Source organism: Hibiscus syriacus, unplaced genomic scaffold, assembly GCF_006381635.1.
Source record: "Hibiscus syriacus cultivar Baekdansim isolate YM2019G1 unplaced genomic scaffold, ASM638163v2 tig00110607_pilon, whole genome shotgun sequence".
In the NCBI taxonomy this organism is placed as follows: domain Eukaryota; kingdom Viridiplantae; phylum Streptophyta; class Magnoliopsida; order Malvales; family Malvaceae; genus Hibiscus; species Hibiscus syriacus.
The window spans coordinates 933,056-950,659 of record NW_024062799.1 but is presented as its reverse complement, the minus strand read 5'-3'; the positions used below and the strand labels follow the sequence as shown (position 1 = coordinate 950,659).

General features: G+C 34.7%; 2 protein-coding genes and 1 pseudogene across 2 annotated transcripts; 1 reads left to right on the top strand and 2 right to left on the bottom strand.

The window, feature by feature from the left end:
• Positions 1-572: 572 nt before the first annotated feature.
• LOC120135293 (pentatricopeptide repeat-containing protein At2g31400, chloroplastic-like) lies at positions 573-4,331 on the bottom strand. The gene is made up of 4 exons (XM_039151576.1): positions 2,288-4,331; positions 1,455-1,671; positions 1,129-1,313; positions 573-1,036 (listed from the first exon to the last, which is right to left on the bottom strand). The coding sequence occupies exons 1-4, from the start codon at positions 4,168-4,170 to the stop codon at positions 769-771; spliced, it is 2,553 nt and encodes an 850-aa protein (XP_039007507.1). The 5' UTR covers positions 4,171-4,331; the 3' UTR covers positions 573-768.
• A 2,079-nt stretch (positions 4,332-6,410) lies between these two features.
• Positions 6,411-12,784, bottom strand: LOC120135384. Its single transcript, XM_039151654.1, has 4 exons — positions 11,526-12,784; positions 10,559-11,444; positions 10,386-10,461; positions 6,411-6,646 (listed from the first exon to the last, which is right to left on the bottom strand). Exons 1-4 carry the CDS (start codon positions 12,782-12,784, stop codon positions 6,411-6,413), a joined length of 2,457 nt encoding a protein of 818 aa, XP_039007585.1.
• Positions 12,785-14,861: 2,077 nt separating this feature from the next.
• Positions 14,862-15,931, top strand: LOC120135251 (annotated as a pseudogene).
• The last annotated feature ends 1,673 nt before the right edge of the window (positions 15,932-17,604 follow it).

Sequence of the window (17,604 nt, the reverse complement as noted above, 5' to 3'; positions counted from 1 at the left end):
AAAACTAAGCCATGCAGTTGATTTCTTTCTCTTAGAAGTAAAAATGTTACTGACCATAATAGACTAATAGGATATGCCATCCAAATTGGTGAATTTAGGAAGACAACTTTGGGACACCTTTAATATCAAAGCTCAATTCAAGTTTTCATGCTTCTTTTGAAAATATAAAGGAAATCTGAACTTACCTTTTGTGATTAAATTTAAGTTTATGAAATTTATTAAAATATAAAAGAATAAACGAAGAGAAAGGCAGATTAATTTTGATCAAAGGTAAAAAAAAGGTTTTAAAGTTTCTTATAAGCGTATCCTCTCAAAAACAACAGTCCCCGAATGATCATTTCAAGAAATGCAGGTTTGCTTTGCAATACAAAATAGATTTCGTGATAAAACATGCAGGCAGGGCAAATGATGAAGTTGAAACCTTGGTTCTTCTATAATACCTGAAATCGGTACCTATGTTTGTCTTGGACGCAATTTTTAACCAGTTAATGACTATTTTCTTCGCTAACTTGAAACAGTACACCAAATTTCTAATAACAGGCTCAAATCAAAGTACAAATGATGCATTAGTATTTTGTAAGCTTCATATATTGCCACTTGATTGTCTCTTGCTGGTTACTACATCAACAGGCAGTATTGAATGCAAAGCTCAAAGGTTTGATGATGGCAAGAGAGACAGACATATAGGCCAATTCTTAAATTGTACAACTTACAGGGAGAAACATGAGGAAAACACAAGAAGTTTTAAATAAAGGCTATTTATGCAAACTAGTACAAAGGAACTGTCTGTAAATTTGAGATTTGTTCAAACCTTGTGTTTTCAGTGTGACTTCTGTCATCATGAAGAACTATCAACTTTTTGGTGCCAGATCTTCTTAACCAGGCCGTAACTACAGGACCTGTTGATTCGAATCTACCTAAGTTACACTTAGCAAGCTGAAAGGGTGCACCCATGCTAGTGAGGAGTGCTTCAACAGCTCGCCTTAGTGCACCCTCACCGACTCTTTTGCTATGTTTGCCCCAACCTGTTAAAATGCTGAAAAAGCATGGAAACAGACTTATTTTTTAAACAAATCGGTGCAAGGACCCTGTTAATGTGCCCATTAACTGCAAAACCACTTTGATTACCTTAATAGCTTTGGCAATTCATGACCTTCAAAAACAATAGTGTGTATGTTTAGCAACCAAGAATGCACCATTGCTCGAGCAGCGCCAGAGGACATAAGATGCAAATCTAAACAAGAACTAGACCATACACTCTCCCACACTTGCCGCCGTCTTCCTTCAAGCACAACCAGCTGAGCTCCCCGTTTCTGTAAGGTAACATTGTAGATATGTTAAACTATAGAAGGTCCTAAAATCATAAAAATATTAAGGGAAAAGCATCATAGTGGAATGCAACTGAGCTAGAAGTGCATCAAACTAGAGAAGCAACAGCGTTACAAAGAGCCAACCTGACCAAAGTGCCACAGCACGTCACTCAGAGCATTATAAAAGGCAGAAGCAGTTGAAGAGTCCATCGACTTCACTTCATCAAATAGGGATTGAGCTTGGACCCAAACATTCTCCCTATAGCCCATAAGAAGACCATAGGCAACACCATAGACCTGATTATCAAACAACCGGAGCCCTTCCAACAACATTGAAGCCTCCTCAAAGGAATCACACCGGCTACAGCCAAAGCAATAAATCACAATTATCATCCATATTTTTCAGATAAAAGATTATTTAATTAGTAAATAATGGAAAAGGGAAGATTCACAAATCACAAGTAAATTCCCACTATTTACAAATCAGATAAACCTGTAATATCAAGTAAATCTCGAAGCCTGTTATATTGCGTGCTTGATTTGTTCAACTGCAAGCGGATAACGAGTAAGCTAATGGAATGCAAATTAGAAGTTTTAGACAATGTCATTTTCCTTGAACAGCTAGAACATAGTTATCAATTTATCATAGTGCAATTATAAACCACCATTCCTGCATTAGGCAACCACAACTCTGGCTCTAGACTTTAAGAGACCAACTGGCCAACTGAAGATTACTGATTCATTGTTCAGAATTTTTTTGGCATGAGTACGAAAAAGATGAACCTTTACTTTCTAGTTTCAAGTCATTGAATTAGATAAATTTAAACATATAAATGAAATTTTCAAGACTGGGTGGACTTGGAAAGCAACAGGACTCTGAACTGTTGTGCCAACTGCCAAGTCCACATTTTTCATTGAACAATATATGTGAAGGAACAAATTAATTGGAAAGCACAGGAAAAAGCAAATTATAATACCTGCAGACATTTAAGATGGCTGAGAAGGTGACAACATTTGGTTTAATTTCCAACTCATGCATCTTCTGGAAAACTCCTAAGATGCACAAGATTTCCCACTTGCCACCACAATCTTTCTTTGCTTTACCTCCTTTCTCAGCAGCCAGCTGCCCAAAAATTTTTATGATCTGGTTACACTCTCTATTACCTGCCTTGCTTTGAATACATTGATCAATGACCAATGACGAAGAGTCAGCTACCAATTCACGGATCTCACCAGCATCAAATGCATGTTCTGAAGTTGCAGACCGACCAAAAGCATCAATGATAGAATTGTATGTAACAACATTAGGCCTAATCCCTTCATTTGTCATCTCATTGAGCAAGGATAAAGCAGATTCCACCAATCTATTCTTGCACAAAGCATCAATTAATGCACTGTAGAGTACAACATCAGCTTTCAATCCTGCCCCCTTAAACTCCCTAAAAACATACATAGCTTCCTCATACAAACCACCCTTCGAATATACATCAATCACTGTCGAGTAAGTCAATAAATTAGGTGACACCTTTTGTGCTTTCATCTCATCAAACAGTCCTCTAACTTCATCATACTTGCCTAGTTTCCCGTATCCATCCAACAGTGCATTGTATGTCACAACATCCTTCCGCATGCCTGAATCCTCCATCTCCCTGCAAATATCTAAAGCCTCCTCAAACCTACCAAGCTTTGCATAAATAGAAAGCAAAGTATTATATGAAACTCTATCCAAACCAATACCCAAAAATTTCATTTCATTAAACAAATTGAGTGCCTCATCAAATCTACCAGCCTTTGCATACCCATCGACCACAGTACTGTAAGTTACAACATTAGGCAAGATATTTTTTGCAGGCATTTCTGCCATAATCTCGAAAGCCAAATCCAATTGTCCACCTTTACAAACGGCATCCAACAGTGTATTATAAGTCAAAACATCTCGATTAATCCCTCTATTAACCATCTCACTAAACAAATTCCTAGCGGCCTCCCATAGACCCCCTCTGCTACAAACTGCAAGCAAGGAATTAAAAGTGATTCGATCCGGCTGCACTCCACTTCTTAACATCTCATCAAATAGCTCCACAACCCTTTTAAAATCCACACCTCCTTTCGCACAAGCATCAATCACAGCATTATAAGTAACTAAGTTTGGCCTCAACCCATGGTTTTTCATGGAATCGAAAACCTTTATGGCCTCATCACAATACCCGCTTCTCCCAAAAGCACTAATTAAAGCAGAAAAAGCATAAACTGTATTTCCATAACCCTCACTTATCGCAGTCCGGAAAATTCCCTTGGCAAGTTCAATTTTTCCTAATCTACCCAGAATACTAATCATCGCAGTAGCTAATTTTCCTTGTTCAGTTTTTCTTCTCTCCCTTCTAACCGCAAAGTTAAAACATTTAAGGGCTTTTTCATACTCACTTATGTTTCCAAGCTCTCGAAGCAAGAAAGTGTAGTCATCAGAGCTACAAAGCTTAGATTCAAAGGAATGGAGAATGCTTTCAAGGCCAGCTAGGCCGTTGTGTAAGGCGAGTTGAAGGACCTCTTCAGCTACAGAGGTGCGTCGGGTGTTGATGGTAGTTTTGGGGCGGCCCAAATGCGTCTTTGAAACAAAACGAGTCGACCGGCGGCCAGAGAAATCGGGGTCGAGGGAAGGAAAAGGGAGGGGAGCACAGGTGGCGGAGGCAGTGCTGGTGTGTTTCGCAGCATTGCAAGGTGGGTGAGGGCTATTCGAGAGTGAAAACTTCTGGGGATGAGAATGATTCCGTTGGTTTTTTATTTGATTTTTTGGGTATTGCTGGGTGTGGTAGGACTTTGTTGTAGCTGTGATTGAATAGTGCGGTGGCGTTGACGCCATTCAATGATTTATCGCTTTCAAAAGAGAATAGCTACGAGGGTTTACTAGGGTTTGGGAAGACGAATTCAGGATAGCGGAGGATAAAGTGGGGTGTCTTCCCTTTTGCAGTATAAGTAGCTGAGTTGAGACATTGATAACTACGCCCACTCGTGTCAGCACTGTTTTGGTGCCACTCCAGGCTCGTTTTGTTTCGAGCAACTATTTATGGCCAAAAGTTCCTTCTGAACATGTATTCTGGATTTAGTGGGTCCATCTGCTGATGTGTCAAAATCTGAGCTAACTTTGACTCATCTCCACCACATCTGAATTGGTTGGGTTAGGTTAGGCTACAGCCAACGATTTGCATTGAATCCAGCTAACAAGTCCAGAGGATTAAGTGGAGTGGGGAGCACGCTGAGCCAAAAATTAATTGAACGCGCCTGGCATCCCAAAATTAAATTCAATGTAAATCTCTATATACGCAGATATTTTTACGTAGGGGTGTATTTGTAGGGATTACTTTCTATTATATATGTGTATATGAAGACTGCATATGAAGATTGTCTAACTACGTATTTTATTTATTTATTTAAACATGCATTGTATTTTATATTTATTTTTAATTTTTTGACTGCCGGAGGTCTTCCACGGAAGCTGCTCTTAATCTGACGTTGGGGGACAACCTACTATCCTATCTCTCCCTTACCCCATTACATATGAAAATAAGGTTTTGTTGTTGTTGTTATTATTTTATTCTTGGCTTAAATTAATGTCTTTTCAAGTTTTTTCCTTTTAAATTTGGGGTAAATTTCGAGTTTAATAGTTAAAATATTAATTTTGATCCGTATTAGCATCTAAACTTTCAATTATTTCAAAATCATATTTAATATTTAGTTTTTATTTTATTTTAGTATTTGAGAACTTTTTCACGTGATATTTTTGTTTAAATTGCATCATTTTTCATTTAATTATCTTCTCACTCATATTTCGGTCATTAAAGTTTAAAAAATTTCAATTTAATTACCATGTTTTAATCACTCAAACTTATTTCATTAATAATATTTTGTTACATGGTATTTTATTATTATATTAATATGTAATTAAAATAAAAAATTAAATTTGAAAGTTAAAGTGATCAAATTAGGAGTAATTTGAAATTTAAGTAATTAAATTAAACAAAATAAACTTCAATGACTAATATAAGAGAGAGAATATAATTGAGTGATTAATGATATAATTTACCCATAAAAGATACCAACTTGCAACAATTTCATAATCTTCAAGCGGGAGTACTAAAATAAAATATAAATTAAAAATTCAAGTACTAGATCGAAACTTTAAATTTAAATATTAAACAAATAAGTTATCTTTAAATTGAGGTAAAAATAAGTAAAGACCCTTTAATTATAAAGATATTTTTATTAAATCTTTTAATTAAAATAATTATTCAATTTTAAAATATAATAAAATTTAATATTTTTTGGTACATAAAAGTTTATATCATGGTGACTCTCTCAGTCTATGACATACTTAAGATTCAATTGAGATTTACAAATTGTCCATCAAGAGTGACGGTGATAAGATTCTAACTTGACCTTACAAACTCAAATTCTTGAATCTCAACCATCTGTGCCAAAATTCTTTGGCATAAATTAATTACTTTTAATTAAATTATTTAATATTTATACTAATTAATAAAATTAATGTTTAAATTTTATATTTTGTTTTAATTTAATCCTAATACTCGCTTGCTTTCCCTCGTATCCATGGAAGATTTTTACATTCCGAATACTAAATTATCGTGTAAAGAATGCTGGTTTTGTAGCTGCCAAACCAATTCCCGCGCTTTCGTCTTTTCCATCGTTATCTTTCATTCCCATTTGGGTATTTTTATCGGGCTTACTATTCAACATTAAATTTTGTCAGCGTCTCTAGTAGCTTTTCTTAAAACAATAGTATTAAATTATTGAATATTTAAAATATATTATTTAAAATATAATATTTTTATTTTAATATTATAGTTTTTAAATTTTAGTGATTATAATTAATTGGTAAATAATTATTTATATATATATTTATATATAAATATTTACTTTCGTTTTTTATTTCATTTTGTAGGTTACGCAAAGGGCCCAATTGAAATTTATAAAATGGCACGATAATAAAATATGAAATATAAATGGGTCAACCCAAAAATGACTCGAAGGCCCAAAAAAGTCATCATGCCCAAAATCGATAGCCCAATTGGGTAACCCAACAAATTAGAGTTTCCTGTCATCACCACAGCCACCAGTGATCCTAGCCGTTGAATTTAACCTTGATCCAACGACCCAGATGAGATATAGCCTTAGGGTTTTCATCATAACCCTAGGGTGGATAGTCGTAGCCGTCGAGTAGCATTGCTCACTGCCACGTCTACCGTCACCGTTACTGTTTACTGTCGTATCGTCTGACATCACTGACTCCTCTGATGCCACCATTTCAAAGCAGCCATCACCTGATCAATAAAAAAAATGGGAAAAGTCAAGAAAAATAATATTTTTTTATTAATTTTTTACATTCGAATAGAGATAAAGGATCCCATCCAAGATTATTAGTCACAAATAAGGCACTCAAACACTATTCTTTTCAGCAGCACATCAAACATCACATGCAACAGAGATTAAAGTATAAAATGAAGCAAGGAAAATGATTTCGAGGTTGGTTCGAGAATAAAAAAAGAGAGAGAATCATAAGAAATAAATAAAAAATAAGAGAGACTAGAAGAGATTCCCTATTCGCAATGGTGCTTCTTTCATCGAAGCTGAAGATTCAAAAAAACCGAAGATAAAAGGCTAGATTTAGGACAATTGGTTGTTTTTCCTTTAAAGAGAACCCTAGATCTAAAAATAAGAGGTTGGGTGGGTCATTTTGGGTTAATTGTTTCATATTCTAGCCACCGTGAGTGGCGGCCTGTAATACCCCCAAATGGTAGGTCGATGACAATTTTGAAAGAATTTAAAAAATTGAAGGTTTAAATTAATAAATGTTAAAGTATAAGGAATGTTTTGAGTAGGGCCAATTAGTAAGAAAAGGATAATTAAAAGGGTATTTTGGTTATTTGGAATGAAATAAAATTAAAAATTATTTTTTAAAAAAGATTAGGGATTTAAGAAAAAGGGGAAAGTTAAAATTTTAACTAACTTATTCCTCTTTTTCTTCCTCCCGTAGGTTGTGCTCTCCTCCATGGAAACAAGGTAAACTTTATTCAGCTAGTTCCTTCTGATTTTGGTTGGCTTTTGTAACATTAAGTGATATGTAAGCTTAAGGAAGGGTTAAAGAAGATTAAAACTAAGAGGTGGAAGTTTTATTTGAGATTTAGGGATATGTGTTTTTGAATGATATGTTGATATATTAGTTTTTATTGAGGTTTATTAATATATTTGACTTGTCAAGTGAGTGAATAAGAGATTAGAAGCATTGGATATGATTAAAAACATGTTAGAAAAAGTGGTAAGATTCTTGAGTTGAGATGTTCTTTGGAAATTTTAAAAGTTATAAGAGGTTAAATGAAGGAAAGTTAGTTGGGTTAAGTAAATAAGAGTTTAATAGAACCGTCGGAGGAAAAAGTAGGAGAATTAAGGGGGAAATTAGTAAAAATCGGGCTGAAAAATGGTAAATTTGAGTAGAGGTATCGGTACTGGAAAAACAGTACCGATACTATAGGATTAAATTATAAGAAATCAATTGAACAATATCGACACTGATTCAATCAATATCGATACTTAAGTGGGTATTGATACCATGAGGAAGATATCAATATCATTGATTTATAGAATGCATAAATGGTATCGATACCATAATAGAGTATCGGTACCATAATACAGAAGTATCGGTACTGAGAGGAAGGTATTGATACCATTGATTTATAGAATGTCGAAATAGTATTGATACTGAAAGAGAGTATCAGTACCATAATATAGAAGTATCGATACCATGGTATGAGTACCGATACTATTGAGCCTAGAAATTAAAGATAGGTTGAAATTTGTTATAGAAATCTAAATAATAGTACTTGTGAGTATTATTAAAGTATAAATGTTAGGGAATATACTAACATTTGATATGGTATGTGCCTTTAATAGATGTTTGTGTAGATCATAACCAAGGTCCTGAATCTAGCAAGATAAAGGGCAAAGATAAAGTTGTTGAGTAGCCAAACCTCATTACATTTTTAGCGAGGATTATCAGGTGAGTACATTTATTGTGTTTATTTGAGAGGAATAAGTTTTGAAATGAGTTCAATTATAAGGTTTCAATTTAATGTATGTTTATGGTATTTAATATATTTTGATGCATATAAATGGGATATTAAAGGCATGAAAGGATATCATAATTAAAATGCATAACGGTGCATTAAAGGCATGAAAGGATATCATAAATAAAATGCATAATGATGCATTAAAGGCATGAAAGGATGCCATAAATAAAATGCATAACAGTGCATTAAAGGCATGAAAGGATGCCATAAATAAAATGCATAACGGTGTATTAAAAACATGAAAGGATGCCATAAATGGAAATAATAAATAATTACTAAAGAATAATGGGAAAAATGTAAGTAAAGAAAGGTGTGTTGGACATACTCAGAATGTTGAGGATGATGGTATGAAAGAAATATGGTTTAGACAATTGGGACTTATCTAATCCTTATGGATGATACGAATTGTTTCATAAACAAAAAATCATGATATACTTATGTTTACATTAATGTTTCTTTATAATATTATGTCTCACTAAGTAAATATTTAACGTGCGTTGATTTCACGAGTAGGTGAAGGCAGAGAATAGACGAGTAAGGAGTACAGTAGTAGCAGCAGCTATCATCAATTAAGGTTGACTCGTCAGTAACAATAGGATAATCCGATTAATTTTGAAAAACTTAGTTGGCATGTAATTAACGTATGAAAAATGCTTTGAATTGTACTTAAGTAGAACCTTGTAACATATTCTAATTAATGTTTTGCGGTATATAAAACAAATGTCATGTTTTAAGAATTTTGGAAAAAAAAACTATAGGTTTTCAATTGAGGAACTATTTCAAAAGTGATGTGACAGCTGTATTTCGTGTACGAAAAGGTATACGGGAGATGTGTGTTACACGATGAACAACACATTCGAACGGCGGTACTCTCCTTCGGTGAGGGAAGAATCCCAGAGAATTTGTGGGTTATCTCTCTCTTAAAGCGGCTGAATCCAAATGGGAACTACAGTTCCCAGATGGCTCATAATAGAGTATATATGTGCCCAGCAAAATGGCGTCGTTACGCCATAACATGCTCCTGTTTTTTAGTTTTAAGGATGGAATTGTTGTTTAGGTCCCTCGGGCTTCGTATCATTCTGTCGTGGTCATGAAATGTAATGGCATATTTACGATTCTAAGTTTCAAATGTTTCCATGTTTACATTTTAGTCATCGCACATATTTAAACTTCATGGTTAAATATTCGATTTGGCTTTTTAATTTGATAATTGTTTCATTTTAATCCCTTTTGTTTTGTATGCATTCAAAATGGCTATATTTGCATCAAATCCTCCAAACTTTAGTCTTGTTCGTTTTTAGCCACTACACGAGATTGATTATAAAATGAAATATTATGGTAAAATGAGTCAATGACACATGTAGATTTCCACTATTTATAACTTAATCCTGTAAATCACTTTGTTTCATGTTGTGTATATTTTAATCTTGTTTAATTCATGTTTTTTATAAAATAAAATACTTGTTATTATATATATATATATGTGTGTGTGTGTGTGTGAATATTTTAGAAAATAAATAACACCATTATATATATATATTTATTTTGCTGAGAAATAACACCATTTGTTATTATTAATTTTATAAATACGAGGCGTTTATTAATTGTTCGACTAATCTAGGGAAGACCTCCAAATACTTGGACTGCCCTTCCAAGCAATTATTCGAATAAAATCATTCTGACATTATTAGTTACTATTTATTAGATTAATTAAAGGTATTTTAAATAATTATTTGCTAATTAGCATGTTATTTATTTCCCAAATATTTTAAATTATATGTTCAGTTTCTTTTGTTTTGAATAATTTGATTTTATTACCCAAAAGAAGGAAAAGAAACGTGCTACAATCAATACAAACTACCGAAAGCCATTAGGGCACCAAACCCCTGCTAGCAGCCTAGGTAACAACCATACCAAACATACAACAAAAATAAACAAAATAAGAAAGCAAGCAGCAAAATGCAAGAAAGAGCAAGCTCCCCATAAGCAACCGCCCATGGACCTGCACACATCTGCAAATGTAAAACCAAGAAGCCCTTAGCAAATCAGCAATCACCAACACTAGCCAATGCTCCAGTCCAGGCAAAGCTGAAGATTAACACTATCAACCTTGTTTATGCTATATCCTTGTAACCTAGCACCAACTGATCTCCTAATACTTTCAAATATATCATCAGCTATCCTAGAGCAGCCCCTGAAACACCTGAGGTTACGTTCTTTCCACACAAAGTATAAAAGGCAAATCCAAGCCAATTTCAAAATACAAATCAACAAGGATTTACCCCTGAAGTTAGCTACTACCCAAGCCAGAGAAGCACTCCAACACAATTCCCTGTGGGGTATTCTACAAGTTTGCAGGACCTTGCTCCAAATTCCCCTAGTAAAAACACAGTCATTGAAAAGATGGTCCCTGTCTTCAAGCCCAGCATTACAAAGAACACAACCTTCATCCAACTCTATTCCCATATTGTTGAGTCTGTCCTTAGCAGGGAGCCTATTCAAAACAGCCATCCAAGCAACAATTGACATTTTTGGGACATGTAAGGGGAACCAGATAAGGTGTTCCCATCTGACCTTTTCCCTCTTGTCTCTTAACTTCTCCCACACCCACTTACTTTTAACCATGTTCCAATCCACTATACTACCAAATAAGACAGCATCTTCATTCCTAAGCTTAAGCAGTTTTCTCAAAATCTGGCTAAACTGAGGTTTAGGACTGGCTTCCCAATAAGCAGTCCCCTTCAGAGCATATTCTTTGATCCAGGCCACCCAAAGTGACCCTGCATTTGCTAAGATGTTCCTAATCAGCAAGAAGCAACACACCTTATTCCAGCAGCCAAGAGTCTTCAAACCCAAACCAACCTCTGATTTTAACCAACACATTTGCAGCCAGCTCACTCTATCCCCCCTAGTAGGAATGTCACTACCCTTCCAAAAAAATCTCATACAAAGCTGCTCAACCTGCCTAATGACCTTATTTGGCAGAACCAACTGCCTACACCAGTAATTTGAAATACTAAAAAGGACAGATTGAATAAGCTACAACCTACCACCATAGCTCAGCTTCAATTTAGACCATATGCTCAATTTACTTCTAATCTTATCAATCAATGGAATGCAATCCTTGACTGCTAATTTTCTAGTGACTAAAGGAACCCCAAGATACCTAACAGGGAGTCTTCCCAATTTAAATCCAGTTACTGCCAGCATCCTACTTAAAATATCATTTTGCACCCCACAAGCAAACAATTCGGATTTACCAGCATTAAGCTGAAGACCATATAACTCATAGAAAACCTCCAAAACCCTAACAACACCCAAAATAGAACTCTCATCACCATGACAGAAAATAAGCAAGTCATTAGCAAAACTAAGGTGGGTGAGAGAGACACGTTTGCATTTAGGATGAAACCAGATTAGGCCATTACAAGCAACAACATTAAGCAAATGAGACATCACATTCATGACTAAAATAAAGAGATAAGGGGACAGAGGGTCCCCCTGTCTAACCCCCCTTCTCCTTTTAAAAAACCTCACTAAGCTCCCATTAAATGCCACAGAGAACCTTGCACCAGTGATACAAGCCCTGATCCAAACTCTAAATTCCTCAGGAAGCCCCAAGACAGCAAGAACTTTCAACAAACAATCCAAGCACACAGAATCAAAAGCCTTCCTAAGGTAAATTTTAAGAGCACGTCTAGGGGACATTGAGTTGCGAGAGTATCCCCTAACTATTTCCTGAGCTAATAGTGTATTATCAACTATGTTGCTCCCCTTAATAAATGCAGTCTGATTCGATAAAATCAAGTCTAGAAAGAAGCTAGCCAAACAATCAACAATGATGCTAGTAATGGTTTTATATACAACCGAGCAACAAGATATGGGACGAAAGTCCTTAGCCATACCTACATTAGGAGTCTTAGGCACTAGGACAATGGTTGTTGCATTGAAGGCAGACAACAGGACACCAGTCTGGAAAAACTCTCTAATGGCAGCCAAAAAATCAACTTGAATAATATCCCAAGCCACTTTGAAGAAGTATGCAGTATACCCATCAGGTCCAGGACTCTTCTCATTCCCTTGCTTAAACAAGGAAGCTTTGATTTCCTCATTAGAGATCTCCTTCACTAGGGAAGCAACAATAGCATAAGGAAGTTCATACCCCAACAAGCCCTTAAGAACATCCACATCACAACTTTTAATACAAGTGTCCTCCATGCCAAGTAACATAGTATAAAACCTCACCATCTCAGCATACATGGTCTCAAAAGTATCCAATCTAGAGCCATCCTCAGCATAAAGCAATCTGACAGTGTTTTTATGTCTCTTCCTCATCACAACAGAATAGAAGAACTTGGTATTCCTATTATTTTTTGTTTAGTTATTTCTTGTGTTATATATTTGTTTATGTCTGACTTTTATCTTTACTTTATATTTTTTTATTTATTTATTTTTATTTTATGTTACCATTTTATTCATTTGTTGCGATTAATAATTTTTTTTATATATTCTCTGTGTATATTGTTTTTTATGATTATATTCTTGTATTATGCATTTACTATTTAATCCTTTTGAAAATTTAAAGGCAATATTACCTTACTTCGTGGGTTAACGAAATTTCGTCCAACATAATTGGATTTCAATTTCTGTTAACTCACGTAATAAGGGAACATCATTCTTTAAATAATATCGAGTGAATTAAGCGATTTTATCGAGTCAAACATTTTCAAAGAATGAAATTCACTCCTTTTAAAAATTCATAGAAATATGAAGAATCGTAATTTAAATTTTGAATTGAGATGTGCAAAATTCCATCGTTTTAGACATCATATAATCAAATGTATTAATTTTTTGGCGTTGTAAGGGTGCTCACCCTTCCCCGCGGGTAACCGACCCCTTTGGTAAATGCATATCCATTTTTTTCTTAAAACATTTTTTAATTTGTTAAAAGATATTTTAGGTATTTGATCAGTCTAAGCCAAAAGGTTGATGACGGCTCCAAATTTTAAATTAATCTAGAAATCCAAGTTTGTTTACATAAAGTCGTAATTATTTTTAAATTTAATTTAATAATTATTTTAAATAAGGTCATGACACTACTGTTTTAGTAAGTAATTAATATAATTAACAATATATTATTATTATTTTAACAAATAATTAATATAATTTATAATAATTTTATTTTAATAAAATATATTAGTTTGAATCTTTTTATTAATTTATCTATAAATTGTAGATAATAATATTTACATAAATAATATTTAAAAATTATTCTAATATTTGGAAATAATATTATTATTTTATTCATAAATAATGTTATTTATTGTATTTGATGTTTATAATGTACTTTTTTTTTTAAAAAAATTATCAATTAATGAAAAATGAATTACACAACATTATCCAAATACCGAAAAATAATTTTCAGATAATATTTTAAAAAAATATAATTCATTTTACTAAATTTATTTTAAAAAATCTGTTCTGCAACGAACCCTTACTTTTGATATCTACGCTTTTATTTCCTTTCAGTTGCCTCGATCTTTAGCCCATTCCGAATACGAAATATCAATCCGCAATCATTCAATAAAATAGGCAGATTGGGCTTATCTTTAGCCCATGTCAGAATCCCATCGCTTCCGCTCATTGGTTCTTCAACCTCAAACTCTGACATAAAACAATGGACCTTAATATCATTATGAATTTAGTTTCAGAAACACTGCGAGTCTGAACATGTAGGGTACGGAGTTGTAGCACATGTATCCACTCTTCGACTCCAACAAATATCCACACTATAAACCATCACCAATAACAAAAGAAGCAGCCATGTTTTGACCTGTAAATTCAAATTGTTCCATACATGAAGTCTACCAAATATTAGAATAAACCAGTTTTGTCTTGCTTAATTATTGATCAATCAGTTAGATGCCCCACTTTGGCTGCGCCGCCTTAGAACTACGCAACTGCTTCATTCCCCAGTAGCCACAAAATCAAATGATCTTAAAAACTGAAAAAGAAAGAGGAAAGGCCCATGTCTATAGTTAGATTCTGCAGAGATTCTAGCCAAACTCAATAAAAAATAACTTTATTAATATTTCACTAACATGAGGATATCCAAGTCGTGCTCTTTCCACCAAATCCAACAGCAAAGTAGATTTCCCTCTTTCGGGGAGATTCACAAATTTGGTTTCAGGATAAGATTTTGTGAATTATTGTCAGCTTTGCAATTGGAAAATTGATTGTTTGCGGGATGGGCCCCCTACACCGAATATCAAACTCATTTATATACCGTAGCTGTCTGGCTGGTTTATTTTATTTTATTGCAAAGGTGAGTGGTGATTCATTCATGCATATTAAAAGAGTGTGAAGCAAGAAAGCAAGCAAGTTGCTGGGTTTTTTTTATGTCGTATTGCCTAACTCCTTTTTCATCTAAACTTCATTAAATTCTCAAACAGCTCTGCTCGTCTCTTTTAATCAATTTTGGTATAATAGAAGAGCAGGTTTACAAAACATAGCAGCGGCAAGTAAAGAAAGTGATGATGGAAGGTTCTGTCTCTCCAAAATTGGCTTCCAATGAATCAGAAACTCAGGCATCCAAAAGAAGGTTACTTTTATCTTTTCATTACAGTTTTGAAATGACATTTCCAAGTTTAGAAATGTTTGTTTGTTACCAGGAAGGTGGTGGAAAGGACTGTGGTTACGGTGAAGGTCGGGGAAAATGGTGGGAAGCTAAAGAACGAAGGTCCGCCTTCGGATTTGTGGTCGTGGAGGAAATATGGGCAAAAGCCTATCAAAGGATCTCCTTATCCCAGGTCTTCTTCTTCTTCAACCCATGTTCCTTCCCTTTGTGTACAAGCATTTTTAACTTTCTGATGTTTCTTATAAGCAGAGGGTATTACAAGTGTAGCACATCAAAAGGTTGTTCGGCCAAAAAGCAAGTAGACAGATGCAAAACAGATGCTTCCATGCTTATTATCACGTATACTTCTAGTCATAACCATCCAGGCCCTGCTCTCGACTCCACCGACACAAAACAGTCCCCGGAAGAACCCCAAAGCAACCGTAGTAGTGACGATGATAAGCCCCCAACCCCCAAGCAAGATCAGGTACCGGAAGCTCGACAAGTACAAAACGAGACCAGCAAAACTAACAGCGATGATGAGGCAAGTGAAGAACGTTTTCACTATTTACAAATCCCATCAAATGTTACCATTAGCCAAGAAGATTGTTTCACCGGGAATCTAGAGAAAACCCATGACTCGTTGCCACTGTGTTGCCCTCATATAGCGACATCCTCGACGCCAAAATCAGATGAAAACGATTTCTTTGATGAGAAGAACTATACCCATATCTTCAGCTTTCACAAGTTTCATGAGAAGCAAGGTTTTCGACCAAGGAATCTCTGTTGTCCCTTGTTGGCCTCTATGTATTTCTCGGTCTTAGAAGAATGTAATTGAAATGTTAATAATTGAAAGTGATTATTCTTTGATTCTAGTTTAGCATATTCTTTCCTTGTCCCCCTCTTTTTTTCGCTCGGGGATTCGTAAATTTGAAAGTTGGATCACTTGGGCACCGCGAAAGAAAATCAAAACAAAAATTCTTCTTTTTTGGCAAACGGAAGAATTATAGTACTAAACTTTTCAGCACGTTTATTTGCAGCAAAAAGGCAAAATTCATATTCCCTGTTTTTTTAACCAGATTACCATCATTATTCAATACTCAATGAGACACTTAAGTGGACAATCATTTCATTTCTACAGAGTATAGCCATGACATTTATACCAAAAATAGCTAAACACACATTACAAGCAACGGCTATTCATTAACATCAGATGTAAAAGGTAGTGGTTGAAGTGCTTTCAAAGGATTCATGATAACACCATCAATAAGTCCATATTCCTTCGCTTCTTTTGCGCTCAAGAAGAAATCACGGTCAGTATCCTGATTGATCTTCTCCAAACTTTGAACGGTGTGGTAAGCAAGATATCCGTTTAAATTTGCCTTATGATGCAGCATTTCATTTGCCTGAGAAATCATGCTTACCAGTCAGGGTATGTTACAACAACAGAACAGAGTTGAAGCTAATACTAAACAGTTTTCTTAAAGAAGTCAACTTTTGATATTTGGCCATGAAGGTATCCCATGCTGCACTATTTAAACTTTTCTATGTTAAAAAAACAAATGCACCGAAAATGCATTGGATTAATAGGCATCGAAAGTGGTGCAGTTTTTATTGATTTTTCGGTATGGGTAAAACCTCAAATTTAGTCATTGTAATTTAGGGTATTTATAAATTAGTCCTTAAGCTTCAACTATAAATACCCTACTCATTTAGCTTCAAAATCATCCCAAAGCATTCTAGCTTTCTTCCAATACTAGAGAGAATTTAGAGAGTTTCTTGAGAGTTGTTTTCTCCTTTTTATCAAGAGAGAATTATCATTGTTTTCTCCTTGGTAGATTGAGAGAAGTTGTAATTCCTAATTGCTTATAGTGAAATTCTTCTACCGTTGCCCGTGGTTTTTATCCTATATTATTTAGGGGATTTCCACGTAAATTTTGTGTCTCTTTTATCTTCATTTTTATTTTCTCAAATTATCAGTTGCGATTTTGCTATATCCGATAGCCGTCTTCCGCAACAATTGGTATCCGAGCCAGATTAGAGTGTGTAATATCTGCTTATTGTCTTTGTGGTTTCCACCAAAAGGTGGATCCTCCAACATAAGAAAGTAAGAAGTTATTACCCATTCTTTGAAAGTTCCAGAGAACTATTCACGATAGTGAAATAGTGGGAGCTATCCGTAAAAGAAGCTATGGCAACGAAATTTGATATTGAATTGGGAGAAATTTCTAATTGTGGAAATTGAAGATGAATGTCATCCTGAGGAAAGATGATTGTCTAACAGCTATCAGTGAAACGCCGGTGGATTTCACAGATGACAACAAATGGATCGAAATGGACGGGAATGTCATGACAAACTTTCATCTAGCATTAGCAGATGAAGTATTGTTAAGCATCGAGGAGAAGAAGACAACTAAGGAGATATGTGATCATCTCACCAAATTGTACGAGGCCACATCGTTGCAAAATAAAATTTTCCTTAAGAGGAAATTGTACACTCTCCGGATGCCAGAATCTACTTCAGTGACGGAGCACTTAA